At 37.6% G+C, this 20,824-nt stretch overlaps 2 protein-coding genes across 2 annotated transcripts; both read right to left on the bottom strand.

Annotated features, from left to right (window-relative positions):
- Positions 1 to 251: 251 nt before the first annotated feature.
- Positions 252 to 19,014, bottom strand: cops8 (COP9 signalosome subunit 8). Its single transcript, XM_030125445.1, has 7 exons — positions 18,886 to 19,014; positions 18,138 to 18,208; positions 16,553 to 16,601; positions 15,939 to 16,071; positions 5,564 to 5,671; positions 1,655 to 1,717; positions 252 to 914 (listed from the first exon to the last, which is right to left on the bottom strand). The coding sequence occupies exons 1-7, from the start codon at positions 18,955 to 18,957 to the stop codon at positions 835 to 837; spliced, it is 576 nt and encodes a 191-aa protein (XP_029981305.1). The 5' UTR covers positions 18,958 to 19,014; the 3' UTR covers positions 252 to 834.
- Positions 11,896 to 14,226, bottom strand: LOC115412782 (E3 ubiquitin-protein ligase TRIM63). Its single transcript, XM_075353451.1, has one exon. It carries the CDS (start codon positions 13,742 to 13,744, stop codon positions 12,704 to 12,706), a length of 1,041 nt encoding a protein of 346 aa, XP_075209566.1. The 5' UTR covers positions 13,745 to 14,226; the 3' UTR covers positions 11,896 to 12,703.
- Positions 19,015 to 20,824: the final 1,810 nt, after the last annotated feature.

Here is a 20,824-nt window from a genome sequence, read left to right as displayed (position 1 = left end):
GGGCTGTTTCATTGTGTGGAAAGAACAGAACAAGAACAGATTGTCCAAAGTTTTAAAAGACTAGAATTCCTTCTCACCTCTGAAACAACAGAATGTTTTTATTTATCTGCAATAAAAATAAAACACATCTCTCCCTCTGTGCCTCCAAGGTGCAACATAATTAACTATTCCTTTAAAGCATTACATCCTTGTTCTTTGACGACGAAACTGAAACAAAGCTTTTAAAAATAAAAAGTCATGAGAATTATAAATTAGAAACAGCAAAATATTTATTCATCAGTCAAAACAGAAACTTCAAATGTGAGGGCTGAAGAACGAACACATGGTGGTGCATGCACGCCGAGACGTTTGTTACCTGACAAATATTTGCAAATATTAACGCTTAAAGGTCGACTCCACGGAACCTTTAAGTGCTAAGACAGACTGGACTAAATGCATACTGCTGTGGGTATTTCTGTTGTGTGGGAACATTTGTCCGGTTGCTAATAAAAACAAGATGACGAGATGTGTTTCTACTTTGACGTTAGACCCAATTTTTTTTTTTTTTCTTTTAGGGTGTTACAGGAGTAGAACCAAAAAAAAAAAATTAATATAATACAACATTATTTAACAGTAGGTGAATTAACAGGGAAGGCTTGTGTATAAACAGGCAGGTGTTGGAGAGGAGCTTGCAACAAACATGCAAGACAATGGGTGTGTTTTTTGGTAGTCTTCGTCAGGAGGTGGGGTGGGTTCAGGTTGGGGGCTTTTGTAGGAAGGAGGAAGAGTCCATCCAAAACGTCCCTCTTGTACCAAGCAGGCGGAAAATGGTGGCAGTGGTTGTGGCGGGGGTTATCAGTTCTCGAGGAAAGCCACGTAGTCAGTGAGTCTGGCCAACTGCTGCTCATTTGGAACCAATGAGACGGGGGGAGGATCTGTTGAGAGAGGAGAGAGGCGCAAGAGAAGGAGAAGTTGAGTCAGAGCGGAGAAGGGAGTAGGGATGGGGGGGGGGGGGGGGTGTTCCTCGCAGTGCCAAGTGCTATCGATCTTCTTACATCTCTCGGGTTTTAAGTCTCCGGCCCACGTGGGCTGAATTGGGTCTCAGTTAACCAAACATCTGCACATGAGCTCACCCGCCTGCTTAACCCGTCTAACAACACTCCGCGCCGAGTCCCGCCGATGACACTTCGTATAAGAGCACTTTTCATCGCTGCTTATTTTGAGTGATTTCCTGTGCGAGATCTGCTCCGCGACCCAAAAGACACCGAGTGCGATTAAGCCCCTGTGGCGCTCTGGAAGATACGCGGGTGAACTGATGGTGAGTGGGTACGCGGTGGTGTGGGGCTGGACATGTGCTGAGCAGATGGTTCAGATGATTACTGAGGAGGACACAGCACATGGACTCTGTCTTTCAGATTTACATAAATCAAGTTTCTCCTACAAGTCAGGACAGTAGAAGACGATTAAGGACACGGCACGAGTTGTTTGTGACAAGGAAAAATGTCTTTGATTTAAGAAGAAATGTCTTCTAAACCCTTGCTATAAACATTTTTATGTGTCTAAGAACAAACAGGAGGGGGGGGGGGTCAGATGCAATAAAGGGTGCAAGGATGTTTGGGCGACATGCCGCAGAACGATGATGGTATGTTTTTGACAGAACAACACTGCCACCTACCTGGCTTTTTGGGCATCACCATCCTGGTGGCAGGGTCGGCCTGCCAGCCCTGGGTCACCACGCCTTTTACACCCAGACAGAGGAGAAAGAAAGAAAGAAAGAAAAGCATGACAATGAGCAGGGACTGGGTACAATTAATCAATCAATCCAATCTTATTTATGTAGTGCATCAACATAACAAAAGTTCTCTCATGACACACTACATTTAGAGCTGATCTAAACCAGACTCTTGAGCCAATTCACAGAAACTAGGGATGCACCCATACCGATACCAGTATCAGGTATCGGGTCCGATACTCGGCATGTATACTTGTACTGTCCTCGTAAAAGTACTCTGATACAACCACACCGATACCACTTATGGTAGCGTGACATTCACAGTTTAGTGCAGCAGGTACATGGCGGAGGAGTAATGTCAGCAGTGTGGAAATTAATTCCAAATAAACGACGGTGACAAAAGTAACGTTAAACACACAGACAGATGCGGCTGGAGCGTTCTGTTCGTCCTCTGTGCACATTCCATCCCTTTCCAGGTGCTCACGGATGCGTGCCCAGACGGAGAATACCACTGAGATCCATAGCGGATCTTTTCAAAGACCGACTGTGTGAGTTACAGAAAAAACTACTGATATATTTATGACAACTACCCTCATCAATATCAACATTAGTATCCACATTAGTATTACTTCTGTCGTCTCAAAGTTTATTATTACTGACTTTTTTTTTTCTCCTTCTTAAAAAAACTTTACTTTTCTTCCTGGTATTTGTCCAGTATGGTTAATTAAGAGTGGCGCCCTCTAGTGGTTTGATTGAGAAACACTCATTCCATCACATTAAATGTCAGTAGCAGCACTTTGTTCCAGTCAGACTAATGACATCGACAATAAAGCACATTTTCAAAAGGAACTAAGAACTGTAATGGTATTAAGTACTCATATCGGTACTCTGTATCGGAAAGTACTCAAATGTAAGTACTTGCACTCGTTCTGGAAAAAAGTGGTATCGGTGCATCCCTAACAGAAACCCAACTGAATCCTCCAGGAGCAAACCCTTGGTGACAGTGGGAGGAAACACTTCCTTCTAACAGACAGAAACCTGGAGTAGACCCCAGCTCTGGAGGATGGACGACTGCCTTGACTGGTACAAGGTACCAGTTTGATAAATAGTTAATAATTTGATCATTACAGTGAATTTAGTTTGGGTTTTAGCAAGGTTAGAATGGACACACTCCAACTGTCAGTCTCTACATGAGGCCCGGATATTAAGGAAATATATAAACAACATATGTTTACCTGTACTCTTCAGACAATATGACATGTACTGCACTAGTCTTGTGTTGTGTGAAACCAGGTTACGTTTGTTATTGTATGGGCTTCTTTCTGTCACAGCTCTCCCTTAAAACTGACTTTTTGCCAGTATTTTAATGCTGTGCGTATATTTTCTTTATTTTTTGTTCTTAGTTGCGTTAACAGAAAAGAGAAAAAATCATTGCAACAATGAAAACACGTCAAAACAAAAAGTGGTCTTAGAAATTGTATTTCAGGCGTGATATCAACTTCACATAGATGTAAAAGAGACTCTCAGAAAAATAATACAGTAAATCAGGGGTATTCAAATCCGGTCCTCGAGGGCTGGTATTCTGCATGTTTTAGATATTTCCCTCTTCCATCACACCTGGAAGGCATTACATCGTTATCAGGCTTCTGCAGAGCTTGCTGATGAGCTGATCATTAATTGAACCAGGTGTAATGGAAGAGAGAAATATCTAAAACATGCAGGACTGGATTTGAATACTCCTGCTGTAAATAGTACAAGGAACCTGGTGCCTTGACAAAAAACACTATATCAGATAGACTAAGTCCGTTCTTGGTGATTAATTTATTTCCTTGAGGATATGTTGTAAAATTTACAAATGCATACAAAAAATGTAAGGGCACTGATTTATCAGTATTCTCTGTTAATAGAAAACAGTACATGCACATAACTGTAAAATAACTACTTTGTCACATTTAGCCTTTTATTTGTTTTAGCATCATTATCATCATCATCACCATACAGAGATAGGACTAGAGATTGGGAGTAAAAGTATACAGGTTTTTACTTCTTCCTACTCCTTTTCAAGCATGTTTAATTTCATTTATTTTATTTTATTTATTGTATTTTTGTTTACTTATCAGCCTTTTATGTATAATTACTGATATTTTGTTGGTTGATTTTGTTTTGATTTCAACCATCACCATCATCACCATTAGCAGTGTTTATCATCATCATCATCATCATCAGTGTTCATTATGCTGTTTCAGTTTGCCTTTATGTAAAGCACTTTGCTCTGTTACTTTATGCTTATTTTTATATTTTGCTGTTTCAGTTCTTCATATAAAGAAATTTGGACTGTCTTTGTAAGAGATGATGGAACAGATACATTTCAATAAAAAAAAAAAAAAAGAATAACAAATGACTAATGTTTTTCAACCAGGAAAAATTAAAAAAATTACAATATTCTTAGCAACTTTAGACTGGCAAAAAAAAAAGCAAAACCTACAAACTGATAATATAACTGAGAAACACCTGAGACTTTTGCTTTTTCTTTGTGCCGGTCAGAGCCATTTGCAAGTTTTGCCAAAAATAGAATCCAGTAAATACACACATCCAAATATCAAGTATAGATGTGTATCCCAATGACAACACACTAACGATAGAAATCAGTGGAAAATGTTATTTATTTTCACTGCTACATCAAATAAATCTCTGCCAAAACAAAAACCTTTGTACCACTTTGTGCAACCTTTATACCAATATTTGGCACTTGTTAATTTCCACAGTTCATACCCACTTTTCAAGGTCAAATTTAAGCACTTACTCAAATATTTCCAACAGAACACCTTCTCGCCAGGGTAAAATACATATCTACAGGAACAGAATACATATACTCATGTTTGATGTACATTGTATTATGCTATAAACATCTAAAATTATGTTTTATAACAGCAAAAGGTTTAGAAATTAAAGGGGAACACAAAGTTTTATCCCAAAAAAGGGTAAGCCACTTGGCGTTCTTCAGACACACTTACACTGAGCCAAAGATTAAGATTAAAATGTACCTGGAGTCAGCCTGAGAGCACCTGCTAGTTTTCTTTTTTAACATAAAGTTTTCTTTTTCAAAATGCATCACCTCTCTGTAAGGAGCTTTGTCTTGCCATCGAACCTGGCAAAGTTAAAATTAAAAATAAACAGATACATCATATCACAGAGTTATAACTGCAAGCACTTTCAAGCACCTGTACAAACCCTGAATGTCAGACCCTGAGTTTTATTCACATACTAAATACATGTTACTGTTTGCACATTAATACTACTGTAAGTCACTGTAAAATAGAATTAAAAGAAGAGAAATGGACTGTTCTGAGCTACTGTAGGAAGATGGTGGACTCCATGAAGGCAACCTTTAACCTCTGATCCTCAAAACGGTAACACATCAGACCTTTAAGTCTATCAACAGAGTTATTCTATTTCATGAACAGAGCTGTGGAGAAAATATACCTGCATCTGGCAGTGAACAGGTTCTGATTTCAGACCCTGTTTTGTGTTCACACGTGTCACCAAATACCCTTTACAGTTTGCACTCTTCTATTTTCAGCTGCACATGCAAGTGAAACGATGATTTAACATGTTGAGCTTGTCATAGCAACAAGTTCTTTCTATGGTACAAAGGTGACTAAGTTCAAGCTTCACATATCAAAGGGTAAAAGAGTGGATTAAAAATACAACTCTGTGCAGTGAATAATGTTTTCTAAACCCAGCTCTGGTAATGACATGAATCAGTGTACAAAGAACAGTGATACAGCACATCATAATAACATAAAGAAAAACAAAAAAAAGAGTACATTCACTGAGAACATTTAGTCTTACCCTTTACTGCCTCCTCCACAGAGTAGCCCACAAACGCAGCAAAATCTTCTGCTGTGATGGAAGTATATGCCTGTGCCACAAGACCATACGCCCGCTGTCGAGTGCTCTCTGAGAAGACACAAGGACCAGGAAACCACTGACATTAGCACTGGACATACAAGAGTGTGTCATGGTCAAGCGTTTATGCTCTGCAGTCCTCTGGCGCTCGTTCCAAATACTTTCTCATAAAATCTATCAAAATGATATGTAGGCCTACTGACAGTGTTTTAGAGAAGCTGAAACACAGGCGGCAGGATATGGATAGATAATAGGATATAGATAGATAATGGCTCTACACACCAGACCAATATTACACAACACTTAGTGACCAGAAGTTAATTCAATTCAATAAATGAATTTGAATTGACTCCACCCAACAGGATGTTGAATTAAATTTGAATTGGAATCACAGGAAGTGGAATTGAATTCATTGCAATTCAGACAAATTCATTCTTATCACATATCAGTGAGAATGTGAGACTTTTAACATACATTTTTCTTCCAAATGGAACGACAGACACTACCATTAAAAGCAGCAGATGACATTCGTCACCAATTTTTCATCAAATCTGTAAAACCTGACTGATAGTCTAAGTATCACAAATCCATTAGTCTTTCTGTGATTACGCACCTGAATCACTTCCCCTACATAGTGAACAACTTCGAAGTGTACTCCATCACAACCAGTCCATTTGTTTACATACCAAACCGAGACCGAACCGTCACTCAGGCCTTTTCAGAATTCCACGCAGCCGCAAGAAGCAGTGAAGCGGTTTCTCTGTTTGTTGCTGCTGCGGCTACGTGGAATTTCCATTCCCACAATGCACTTTGCAACAAAATTTCCGAAATGGCCCGAGAGACATATCGGTTTGGTATGTAAACAAACAAACTGCTTGAGATGGAGTACACTTTGAAGTTGTTCACCATGAGGGAAGTGATTCAGGTGCGTAATCACGGAGAGACTAACAGATTTGTGATACTTAGGCGGGTTTTACAGATTTGATAAAAAAAATTGGTGCCGAACGTCATACACTGCTTTAAGTATACATTCCTTTAATGTTGAATAATTAGCAATATCTTCATTTCAAAGTAATCAAAAGAAACAATGTTTTGGTAAATGCAATTACCATTTATTAAAGTACTTTACAGGGTATTCTGGGAAATGAAGTGCTGTCCCATCATTTTCCACAATTTGAAAGTTATAACAATTTTAATGATCTGTTCTATAGAGTATATTTTTAATGTTAATTTGTGGTAAAAAAAAAAAAAAAAAAAAAAAAAAAAAAAGGCCTATTTACAATAACAAAATATTGTGTACATAAAGTCAACACAATAATATCTGCATGAAAATCATGTTGTATTCATATATAATATATACTGTAAAGCTTCATTGTTAAATATACCTTAATTATGTATCATGGATTTCTTTAAATTTCATGGAATTCAAAGTCTGCTTCCTGCAATTTGAATTTGAATTATAAGTCCGCGTCCTGTTTGCAATCTCAATTCACATTCAAGAATTGAATTAGAATTAAGGAGTCATTCTCAATTCAATTCTGAATTTTGTTCAACCCTGTTAGTGACACACATTGCACTTCTATGTCGCCGTCAGACTGTGCAATCATCACAAACAATCCTTTATCAAAATGACATTTTTACAAAGAATTTTTGATGCATGTATACACTATTCACAATTTATTTTTTGTCATTTGAGGTACAAAAAAAAAGAAAAAGTATAACTCAATTTAAAGTAGTAAAAAAAAAATCTTACTGGACACTCAAAGAAAAAGCAACAAAAAAAATTCTAGTGCAGTGTCTAAATTACAACTGCAGGGGGCACAATCAACGTCATCCCCACATTAATATGTTTTCCATGTCACTAAGAAACATCATATGATGATTCACAAGTGAAGTTACGAAAAAATGCTTAAGTGTTGAACAGAAAAAGGTGTTTGTACCTCTGTTTAAAACATGGTTACATTAGATATAAACCATTTATTTAAAACGTATTTAATCAAACTGAGCGACCATTTTTTGACATGTTACACACTAAAGATGGAAGTAGCTGAACTATAACTGCTCACAAATTTAATTTACAATAGAGAAGTCAAGTCCCGTGGAACAGGACTTGACTTCAGAAAAACATATGGATGGTCGTTAATGGAGAGAGAAAAACGTTTTTTTGATCCCATCTGACACATGCTATCATCGAGCCTGTTTACATGACCATAAAAGTCTGATAACTGTGAGTAATCGGATAATTGTAAAAATCAGATCTAACGCATTTACATGCACTTCAGAAATGAATAATAATTGAAAAACCCTGGTTTAGACTCTCCAGTCCATTATTGGATTCCTTTTGTAGTATGTATTTATAAAGTGATGGTAGACTTAAACTTCCTGTTTTTGTCTTCCACTCATGTTTGACTGTGTAACTTACATTATCTATGATTTTAACTGTGTTAAACATATGCACAGCCGTAAAAGAACTAAATAAATCAGATTAACCTGTATACATGCAGGAAGACATCGGAGAAATGGGGAGAAATCCAGGTGTGTTAATCTGATTTCACTTAAACAGATTACTGCTGTTATCTGATAAATCTTACCAGCTTATCCTGTTTACATGATCACTTGAATAATCAGATAACTAAAGAAATGTGCACGTAAACAGGCCCAATTACACATATATTTTATGGTGAATGGACGCTTTTCTACACTTTTATGGTGCCCAAAGCGCTTTACAAAGCCTTACATTCACCCATTCACGCACACACTCATACACCACCGCCCTACTTGGAGCAATTTAGGGTTCAGTGTCTTGCTCAAGGACACTTCAACATGTGGACAGTAAGAGACAGGATTTGAACTGGTCAACTTGGTCACTGGATGACCCACTCTACCAACTGAGCCACAGCTGCTCCTAAATTAGGATTTAAAAAATAATTTTAAAAACCAAGAAAGTTTCAGTTTGTTATTATAATAGTAAAGTTCCATTTACTTTGGTGTGAAACAGTTCAGTGGACTGCATTTCTCATATCATTTGGTTAACATCACCAACACCAAAACACTGTCATCTTGACACTTTCATTTCATTCTTTGAGAAAAGTGAAAAAAAAAATATTCAAACTTAAATTTATTACAAGTTTGGTCATTTTCAAGGTGCAGAGACACACTGTGAGCAATGTGTGTAGATAAAGCAAGGATGTTTTTTGGGTGTTTATAAGGTCTTTATAATGATGTATTTTCATAGTTCAGTTTTATGACAAACTGCCAGTTTATTGACTTGCAGAATTTTATTTCACATTGACTAATGAGCAATTTATGGCAGGATTCATAAGGGATCCCACTTTTAAATCCTGTATATTTTCCACATTAAGGCCAATGAGACACAGCAGAATGGATGAAACTGTTTCTCTATTACGTACATTTCCAGACAGAACAGCTGTGAGAACAACAATTTATGGATAAAGACTATCAAATGAAATACAGTTTCCCGTTTAATTTTACTAAGGTGTGTTCATGGACACTGGGCATGATTCACTCACTTTTAACCAAAGACTGATTTTGTTTACTACTCTAGATCAAACACTGTCACATTTGCACATTTTTATACTAATTTTATATTTTTAAAATGTTATGTGGTCATACAGAATATCTCTAATTTGCACATATTTCGATAGCAGACTATTTTCTACATATTTTTATATATAAGCCTGTATCTTATTGTGTTATTTTATTGTCATTTTTATTACAAAAGTAATAAAATGCATGTTTAAATACATGTAACTGAAATTAAAAAAAAAAAAAAAAAAATCTGATACTGCACATGTCACAGCATGGACACGCATCAGGTCAGGCAACATGTTCTACAAACATAGAACTTCAGCTTCATACGTTATGTAAACAAAGCTGCTAATGAGCTACAGCACTGGAGGCTATGCATCGAGTAGAATAATTTATCAGGAGTGACAGACGGGGCGTTTGAAGTCTGGTTCTCAAAAAACACAAACACTCTCCGAGTACCATTAGTCACACATCAGTATGTTGGGCGAAAATAGTCAATGTTTGAGGTTTGCATGGAGCATGTTTTTCCATTCTTGCCAGTTTTCCGTCCCAGTTGTTTGGTTATGGTAATGTGTTTACATTTTTACAGACACTTCCTGACCTCAAACAAGCACACAGTCACAAACAACCACCGACTCTTCCAAAAGCTGCACCAACATCTAAAATAAGATTACGCTTGTCTCATCAAAATCTCCTTTCACTGCTTTTAACATCTGACTTTGTTTAACATTAAGGGCTCCATTACTGGAGCTAAGGAAGCCAAGTTTTCACCCTGACTGATGAGCTAAAATGAAAACAAAACTAACGTTAAACAATTAATCAATAAATCATGTTAAATGAAGTGTCCATTAGATAAATAACCTTAGTTATTAGAGTTGCTTAAAGTTTTATTGCTTTTTAAAAATTTATTACATGTTTTCCACTTAGTTTCATTTTAAATCTCAACTTTATTCAAAACCAGTAAAACCGTAACCTCTTTGGTGTTAGTAATTCTAAACATTCAACCTTACTACAAACCTGGTCCAAAAATGGCTCATGGTACAGTTTTTCTCAAGACAGCATAACTGTAGCAAATCATACTTTGTTGGCAAAAGCAGGATGCACCATCACTGGGGCTTAAGCAAAGACCTTTAAGAACATGTGACTTCCTGTTCCAGTGTCACATGGTTTCTCCACTGCCCCGCCCCCTAAGGAGACTACCAGTGGATCCTGTCCCATTCATAACAAAGGACAGGGAGGATGTGATTCATAGATTTCAACTGATTCCTTTGCATCAGTTAAAATTGGACCCATTTTTCACAAGCTACATATTCTCTAAATATTTAGTGTCATCTAGAAAAGGTAAAAATGAGTGGGAAAATAAAGCAAGTGATAATATATGATGGAATAATGTTAATTACCAGTAATAATATGACACTGGTTCATTGTTGAATTTAGACCACCTTCAGATCAGTGTCAACGCTCCTGAACACATCCTCTTAGGAGACAGGAAGTGAACAGTTTCATATGATCAACAAAGCACCAATGTCATTAAAGGACCTTTGGCTTAACATATTAACAAAACTCATGTTAGATAACCTTAAATATAGTGTAAATATACACTAATAAGTCACTTGCATATAATATATAGCTTCATAGCATCTTTAGTGAGCAACTGACAGTAACAATTTTACTTAAGAGGGACAAATAAATGGGATTAATTAATTACCAAACCGTTCTTCAGTCTAACCATGCCAAACTCAAATACAGTATTAGAAAGTCTGTGCACTTTAACAAATGTAATGTTAATTTAAAATTAGGTTTGGAGCTCATTTGTAATAATTTTTGATGTTAACATAAGACCTACATTACAATTAAAAAGCTGTTATGTAAGTTTTCCAGGAGCTTCAGCTACAATAACGCTGGCTAACACTGGACCAGTCACATCTTTATCAGAAAGTCTTTACTTCCATGTGACAGAGCTGCCCTGCTTATCCTGCCGACACCTGACATGGAGCTGTTTGTGAAGATAATGGCTAAGAGGAGTGACTGGAGCCTCACAACAGAATGGAACAACATATTGTACATCGGTATGTGTCTGTTGCTCCTGCAGCTATCACGTAAGTGCCTCAGGGTTGTGGCCTTTAGCGTTTTATAGCCTAGCAACCCATTTATGTGTACCAACAGTCGGCCCTCTGGTCCTCGGCAGCAGCAAACAGCGGTAACAATAACAAGTGGGATGAGAAAAGACAGCTGTGAGGGGAAAGGCAGGAGATTTGTCAGAAGTACTTTCCCACTATGTTTTCTGAGGAGCTTCCCGTTCTGTCTAACTGCACGTCTAAGTGCTCACTTGGGTCGAGGGAAGGTTTTCTTTGTGGATTTTCTTTAGTACAGGATCTACCCTTTCATTAATGTGGTTACAGGGCAACGTGGACAAAACAGTATACTGCTTATTATTTATTTATTTCTCAGTACTGCTGGGTGACGTAAAAGGAAAAATGATTGAGGAGTTTTAATCTTCCTATTGAGCAAATAACTCCCATGAATCCTATTTCATAAAATGTCTTGTGTTTGTTGCACATGAATGGCTACATACCAGAACAAAAAGAACTTAGCGAAGCCCTGCCAACCAGGTCATCTCAAGGGGGTTTTTGTAACCAAAGTCCCCCGGCAGATATGTATTTTTACCATGGCCTCTTGACCGTTAGGGGGCTATCCAAAGATGACTCGTGTGACAACTGGAGCGGCCTTTCTTAGCACACCCCCTTTGACAGTCTGGAGTTGGAGCTAAGAGCTGCTGAGCAAGACATCCATGAGTGGGAGGATGGGGGGGTTTTATGGAGGAGAAACAGGACCTGCTCTGTCCTTCCCTGACAAATCTATTCCAGGGGCTGCTATCATTTGTCACCCCTTCACCTCTTAAAAATAGCCCCTGCTTTTCACCAGCAAAGGCAAAGCAGACAGGACATGGCAAGGGCTTTTATTTTTAAGTGCATACTATTGCCAAGTAAGAGCAGTAACAGGATGGGACACAATTTTAGGGCGCACTCAAAAATAGGAAAACACCTAGACAATAAAAAAAGGCTCAAATTTATTCTGAGTAAACTTTAGCTCTAGGCTTTAGTTTTCCCAATAAAGCAAAACATGGTTATTTTCATGCATCTTTATTCCATGACAGATTTTGTGATTACAGGTAGATCAGCTGATCACCAAAACAAATGCTCTTAGACGTGTGAAAAACTTCTTTTCATGAACTACATCTGAACAAAATGATGTGGAGACAATATCAGCAGACATTCTATTTACTAATCTAGTTCTAGTTTATCAATACACTCCAGCTTCGACTGAATTACAGGTACAAAAGTATAAAAAAAATTAAGAAACACTGAACTTAAATATTGCACTGACTGTAAGGGCATGCTGTTGTAGCCCAAATCCAACAAAACTTAGATGTCTTCAAACTTCAGAGTCCCTGCCATAATCACGTTTGTCAAAAACCCTTCAAGAGTACATAATCAAATATTTTCTACAAGTCCATAACCATTTCAAGTTTCATTATTCCTCCTCCTCTTCCTCATCTTCTGCATCCTCAAATTCATCTTCATCACCTACAGAAAAGTCCATTTTTGAAAGGACTGCTTCAACGTGCTCTGTAGCCAAAGCAAAGTGGTCCATGTTCTCGAAGCCTGGCTCTGGCCTGTCTTCACCTAGTGCACATTTAGCTGCATCTTTGGTCTGTGTGATAAGGCCTTTGGAGGCCACTAGAAACTCAGCGGCGCCACTTTGCTCCAATGCCCTCACAGCCGTATCTGTCAGCTCTGAACTGGCCTGCAGTCGTTCACCATAGCGTTGAGCCAGCGCCCGCAGAGCAGCCACCTTTTCATCTTGCTCTTTCCCAATCTGTTCTAGGAGCAGGGTTTTGCGCTCTTCCAGGACAGCATACAACAGGTCAAATCGTTCAGCTAGCCCTTGTTTTGCACGCTGAGCATTCTCTTGTACAGCACGGCAAGCATCTTCCATCTGGTTGAGCAGGGCCTGCAGGCGAGCATTGCTGGACACCAGAGTATCAATGGCATTACTCAGTTCACCCTTTTGGGCCTGGTAAACACTAGCCAACTGCGCCACCTCACAGTCCTTATGCTGGCCAAACACTTTGCACATTGAGCAGGTGGGTACCTGACAGGTCATGCAGTAGATGTTGATTTTCTCATCTTCATGTTCTTGGCACATTGGTTCTTTGCATTCTTTCGGCTTGATGTTTTCTGTATTTTCATTGCCACTCCCCTCTTGCTGCTGTTTATAGATATCAATGATATTCTCGACCAACAAGTTGCGCTGGAGCCCATGAACGCCATGTCGGTCAAGCACAACCTCAAACCGACAAGTGGGGCAGCGAAAAACACCACCAGAAAAGCGGTATGGGTTGCGTGAGTCGTAGAGATCGCTGGCACAACTGCGGCACAAATTGTGTTGGCAGGGCAGGATGACCACGGGCTTGGTGAACATGTCCAAGCAAATGGGGCAGCTCAGCTGCTTCTCAAGGCTGTCCATAGGGCTGGGGGGCCGGACAATAGATCCTGTCCTCTGGAGATCCATTATGAAAAGGTCTGCCTAGTTCGGAGTGAAAACTACCAGGTTCTCTCTTGCCTTAGGCTTCAATACGTGATAAAAATAAAATCTGGACTCTGTGGTCTTATCCTTTGTGTATGCTGGCACTTGACATATGCTGATAGCTCTTCTGACTGAGAACTAGCAGCTCTGTCCTTTATACCAACCCCTCACAGCTGGTGACACCCGATCCCTTTGACCAACCAGAGCATGCATTCCAGCGTGCAGGCTGGCCTGGGAGGTTTTCACAGAAATGCCCCCCCCCACCTTGTGCTGCATGTGTCACATGTCTCTGTGGGCAATGTGTCCCCTATAAACTGTGACAGAAGTGAAGGACCGAGCAGAGACAAACAGGGACCATGTGACTGGCTCAAAGGAGCCCCACCTGAGAAAAAGAGCTCAGACCAATTGGTAAACAAGCCGACGTCAACATGTTGTGACTGCTGTTTTTACTTGCTTACATGTTTTGATTTGCTCTTAGATCATTTATTTACCCGAGTAAAACCTTTTTTTAAAATCATAATATTTTTATTCACAAAACATAATAGAATTAGTCCTCTCAGCATGTTTATGGCAATAGAGATGTTGCTACTTTTACAATATGACTATCTGTTGAACTATGTCTGATAAACCTCATCATTTGCTAATAATACACTTTCATTCAGATACAAGATATTTTTGCACAGCTGATGGCAAGACAGTCTTAGTTCCATCTACAGAAGGTTATCAAGTAAACAATTATTCAGTTAAAAGTGAGTCCAGTTAGGCTGTTGTTACGACGGACTCTCATCCAAGTCACTGAACAGTTATTATTGAGGTGTCTGCTGAAGTGTCTTATGACATACAGCACGTCAGCAAACATCACAGACCAACATGTAACTAAACATGAGGGATAAGCTATTCTTACACTCTTTCACAAGAGTGTCTTTCACAAGCCCCAACTTTTGTCAGCACGAGGAGAAACATTTGTAACATTTTGTTTTGGGAAGTTTCTCAGAGGTCAAGTGAAAGGCGCACAGCAGATGTATGAAGATATTTCATTGTTAATGTTTAATTTTCAGTGTAAGTATATGAGAGAGTAAATGAAAATCACTTCCAGTAGCTAGCTTCCACTTCAGTACTTGACATACTGCACACCATATTATGAAAGGCGTTATTCACAAACAGGGTAACTCCTTATAATTTTACACTGTTTACTATTTCTCAGCAATAACTGTGTTCAACTGGTGCCCCCTGCTGATTGTAATTCAAAATGATGATGAGGGAATTACAGGGTGCTTGCTCTTTATCCAAATAAAATTTCCAGACTTTTTCAAAAATTCTGTTTTTTCCCCCAAGACCTTGACTTTATGTACTTTTATACTTAATTTTTCATATGCATAATACTGCTATGAAATAGACAGAGTTTATTTTTCATATGTACATCATTTTTTGGTTTTGTGCAGGTTTGGTCAAAATTTATTTTGATATGTGTAAAATTTTTTGAGTTACTTTGGGGAGCTGACATAGGACTTTATGGTTAGTAGAAAAAGATGGGATAGGAGGGCCGGAGTATCCCACTCCTTTTCGAATGCCATTTTTTTTCCTCTTTTTTGTATGTTTTATCTTTTTGAGTTTGATTTTAAATGTTGATTTTGGAAATAAAAATAAACAAACTGACTACTTTTTTGGAAGAGATTGTACCTGTTGTGTGTCCTAGAAAAGTTTATTTTAATAAATGTATGAATGAATGAATGAATGAATGCATAATTTGCAGTAAATTTACAGAAACATTTCCAAACCATGACAATTACAAAAGCGCATGGATATCACACAAACCAGTTTCACTAGAACCATTCCAGTACCGACCGGTTAGTAAGATCATATCAAGTTTTTTATGTTTACCTCATGTATTTCTTATTTTACTAGATTATGTATCTTTGAGCAGACACTAAAATTTGACTATGAAAGAAACTTTTTTCCACACTTTCACACAAAATTCCAATCTTTTCAAGGTCTGGAAAACAGAGTTTAAAAATTCCATATTTTTTAGACTTTCACGACCTACACAAGCACCCTGAATTAAAATGAAGAAAAAAAAAAACAAAAAAAAAACACCTGAGGTAATAGCGGTTTCAAAGTAATTTCATTTTAGCATTACATCACAAAATAAAGTTAGATAAAACTTGATTTGTGCCATTACCTCGAAGGGCCTCCATGACTGGGAGAATATTTTCTGACCACTGGTACGCTGCGATGGCTGTGTAAATCCCTGGAAAATCGCGCTGCCAAATGCGCTGGCCAACAGCCCAAATAGCTGTTAATTCAGGATTTGCCTGTATACAAAACAACATTGCAGCATACTTCAGTACATTACAAATAACAAAGACAAGAGCTTTGAAAACATTCTTATTTACTTGCAATGCCACAATACTGTTTAAAGAGAATCTTTTCTACTGGAAAGAGAGGCTATTTCTTCTGCAATATGAAACCCTTAGCCCCCAAGTATTTGATAAGGATTAATAATCTGAGTGCCAATAACATTATTCCATTTCTTCTTGACAGTTGATGCTTAACAGACAGGACTAAATGACCCCTGGCTGCTGCTTCAGTCCTGTGAGACAGCAAGCAGCAATAAAATGAGGTGATAAAAACAGTGAGAGTCATTTAAGTTAATGCTCTTAAGCTGATGTCAGACTGTGATGTTTTCCAGCTGTTTCATATGAGCTTTCACAAATAAATAAATAAGTAAAATGTAATTAGCCATGGGATGCTGATAAAAAATGGTATTTACAAGGGGGAACTTAGTTCACTTACGGATTTTATTGCTTGAGGGATCCTTTTCCAAAGATATCTGGCATTATTCCTGTCAGATCAACATGGACACTGGTTACACTTTACACAGAAAAAATTTACAAACACAAGCAGCAAAAGGAGACTGGGACAGATGTGATTCAATTAAACAGACTTAATCTACCGAAGGCTATTTTTTTTTACACCCATATTTTTTGGAAACAGTTTATTAAACGTTTACACGTTTTATTTGTCATGAGACTGATCCACCATGATTCTTCAGCCTGACTGTATTAAGCAACACTTAAAGAATGCACTTTCAGGTTGGGCTGGGTATGACAAACTTCAGTGCTATTATGGCACAAACCAAACTTGTACAGGAGCACTGGATCAAGTTAAGACACCTACAGACTCTGTGATTCCTGCAGTTTGTTTATCGGCACCCAGGAGTTGGAACAGACTAGGGTACGAGACATATGTAGACTGTGTGATGAAAAAAAAAAACTATTGAATCTCGGGCTATGATGCAAGTAAAGATACAAAATTAAAGTGTCATCACCGAATGTTGTTTACCTTCACTGTAATAGTCGTAAACAGTGAAGCTTAACCTAATGAACGCCCTAATACAATAGTGATATTTATGTGAATGTCCTCCATCTAGAACTCTGGAAAAGAAGGTATCCTGGATCCTTTTCCCTCCTTTTCTCTTTCCTCATACTTATTTTTTTAGTGATTATTATTATTATTTTTATGCTTCGATGTGTGGGACTGCGCAGATGCAAATGTATGCTAATTTTTCTGTTTGTTTGTGATGTGAACATGTTATTTATGTGTGTTGTCTGTATGTTCAGGAAGCAAACACATTATCCACCAAATGAATTTGACATATTACCCAGCCTTATGTCAGGTATTGGAAAACATCTGTAAAACTGCACAATAACAGAATCACAATTACGATTACAATACCAGCCTGTGTAACTATATAATCGCAAAAAGCTGTACTTTAAAGTTCCAGATTTATGTGGCTTTGGGGTGACCTAACTGCAGAAATGGAAAGTTTTACACAACCTCTAAAGCATTTTGCATGTGAACATACAAAATGACAGCCATAAAATATTTTTTATTTCTTCATTTTTTTTTTCTAGTTTGTTTGTATATTTGACTTTCTAAATGCACTGTAAAAGAGCTCCATACATGATCCTTGAAAACCAAACAAGCCCACAATAATCAGTACAACTTTGGCTGCCACAATATTATGGTTAATTTAGCTTTTTAAGGTATGAAATTGCTTTTAATATCAAAACCAGTATCACTACCTAGCCCAACCTTTAATGCTGTGATTTACAATGGCACTAATTCTTAAAAATTTAAATAATTTTAGTCCTTTGCAATTATAGACACTATATTTTACTGATTTCAAAGGGGTTTACAAAAAGAGCCTTGAAAGGAAAATGAAGAATGGGAAAAAAGTATCCTAACTTCTGGCCTTTTTCCTTAGTCTTTATTTGCATTTCGTAGCTCAATATTTGAGAAAAGAGGAGAGGTGTAGGCAGACCAGGTGATAGGTGTGAAGCCAGTGACTGATGGAGGAGACTCAGAGGGGACTTACATGTCATTATGTAGTAAATAAAGCGCCAGCAGCTGAGCATAGACTTGAGGTGTTGCAATGCCACCTGGTGCCTGTTAAAATAAATGCACGTTAGATATGGCAACTTTCTGCTAAAAACAAACAGAAATACAAGCTATATTTACAACAATAGGTACACCTTTACATGTTTAAGCAACGTATGTAAACCTGAATGCATTAACTACGTACAGTTCAGCTAACACCATACTGTATCTGTCAGAAAGCACCAGCAAACCTGTCAGCTAAGTTATGTATAATAGCTAGTCTTGATATATTTGTAGATCTCTTACAACATTATTATAACAAAGGGTAGAAGTGCTTCCAGCTACTTGCATCTAATTTTGTTGCTGGTTTGACTCTAAGACATGCAAAACGACACAATAACTGAAGTTGCATTTACCGAAGGGATATGTATCCCTTTAACTAGCTAAGTGCTTGCTAATGCTAACGCTACGACTTCTCTATTACCGGCTGCTTTCTTTAGGTACTGTTAACTTAACCTAGTTAGCAGAAACATTGCATCGCCAATTAAACTAGTCTATATTTAATACAGAATGAAGAAAGTGCACACAGGCTAGTTTCTTGTTCATCTTACTGACGTTAGCCAGTCACCGGCTACCGAGCTAGCTGTCAGAAACAATATCATGGAGCATTTAAAGACCAGGAGCCTGTGCCGGACAGAACTACCGCAAGGACATAAAAATAAATATCTATCCGATTTAGTGCTTACCTCGAGTTCTTGAGCTTCGCATTGCTCCAATAATTTATCATAATTTTCCTCCATAATCACAGCTGTAGGCATGATGATGCCTAGCTGTTGCACAAGAAACTTCCTCTTCCGTGGAATCGGGGTAGATTAGCGGCACCGCGGAGGGGCTGCTGCCCCCTACTGGAACAAAAACGATCTACAGTCCTGCATCATAAAAACATAATATAGTAAAAGCGCACCCAAGAAAGAATACAATCCAAATCAGCTCATGTAAATAAATAAATAACTTGAACTGAATATTTACACAATATTAAAAGAGCTTCCCAAGTAAATCAATAATAATAATAATAATAATAATAATAATAATAATAATAATAATAATGGATTAGATTAGATTAGATTAGATTAGACTTTATTGATCCTAAAACAGGGAAATTCACTGGTCACAGAATAAAAACAGAATAAAGTGCAAGAAAAAAAGTGCATGTATAAACATAGTGCAAAAGAAAATAAAATTGGTATTAACAGTAATATAACTCGATAGACTATATACATAGTTACATAACAGTAATAATAATTATAATAATAATAATAACTGGATTGGACTGTATAAGACAAAAACAGTAGACTACTTGTATCATTATTCTTACTGAGAACTAAAGAATTAAAAACTTAAAACTCAAATTGTTCCATGCGCACTCTCCTAAATCTGTAGTGGCTCAGTGAGATCCAGGGTCAGGGTTAGATAACCCAAACCCTAAGTGAACAATGTAAACCTTGCTCAGTGTGATTTCTGTGGTGACTACCGTTAGACCTGGGCTTTAATGTGCTTTTAAAGAACACTTCTTCTGCAAAGTAGCTCATATTTCATATTTCTGCCTCAGATTTATGTAATTTAATCCATGGTTCTTGCATTTTCTTTGATGTCACTGCCTACATAAATGTTTCTTCTCCACCTCAGAGTGGGTTGGCACCAGAGGCAGAACTCTGATGAGCTTCCACCACCTTGACATTTTTGTTTTTCTTCATGATACTTTATGATATGATTTCTTTGCTGTTGTTTTTTGAGAATATGTCTGCATTCTCAACTGTTGTTGTCTACTGTTTTGCAGATCAAGGCAAAGAAGTGCCAAAATGCTCTTTTATGTTCTAAGATGCTTTATTTTGATTTTCAAAGCTTGGTTATGTACCGCTTCACATCAAAAATCTTCTTTTTAAATAAAGTTTTCGCAAGCTACTTGAAACTTGATGTGGGATGAAGTTTTTCTTACATCCGCATTGCTTTGCGATCCTCAAATTCAAAAAGTGTTCATGAACAAAATGTTTGTTTTTCCTGTATCTTTTGCAAAAATGTTCCATGCAGTCAGTCAGCTTCTACTTCTCTGTTAGCTTCAAACCTTGAGGGCAAGATTAATATGTGACAGTGGAACTCTACCTGGAAACAAAGTGGAAAATGTGCTCTGTGATTCAAAAATGACAATTCCATAGTCACTGTAAAAGGATAATAAATGGATCACAATGAATACATGAAATGTACTGATCCAGTGAAGTCTTTACATTTAACTTAGGTATTTTCTTTGCTAGTCAGTAATGTGTTCAATACAGGTTACTTTTAGATTATGTGATTTTAATCTATTCTTTCATTAATTGCATGTGTAAACTGGAAAGTATGGATGAATATTTCATTCATTATGTTAAAAGATGTAGCTTATATTTTTATCAAAATATGCTGTATCTTATATTTTACATCTATTGTGTACATTGTGTGCATTTATTGCATTTAATATCACATACACTAGTGTGAATCATTAGTGTGTTGAGACAAAAATTCAAATCAGTTAGTCAGTTGATTAATACATTAAACGAGAAGCACTCAGAGAGCGCAGACCTCCGCCAAGGCTGATCAGTGGCCCCCCCTGTGGGCCCCCCCCACGCCAAGGAGGTTATGTTTTTGCCAGGG

Source organism: Sphaeramia orbicularis, chromosome 21 (assembly GCF_902148855.1).
Source record: "Sphaeramia orbicularis chromosome 21, fSphaOr1.1, whole genome shotgun sequence".
Lineage (NCBI taxonomy): Eukaryota > Metazoa > Chordata > Actinopteri > Kurtiformes > Apogonidae > Sphaeramia > Sphaeramia orbicularis.
This window is presented reverse-complemented; position numbering and strand designations above follow the sequence as displayed.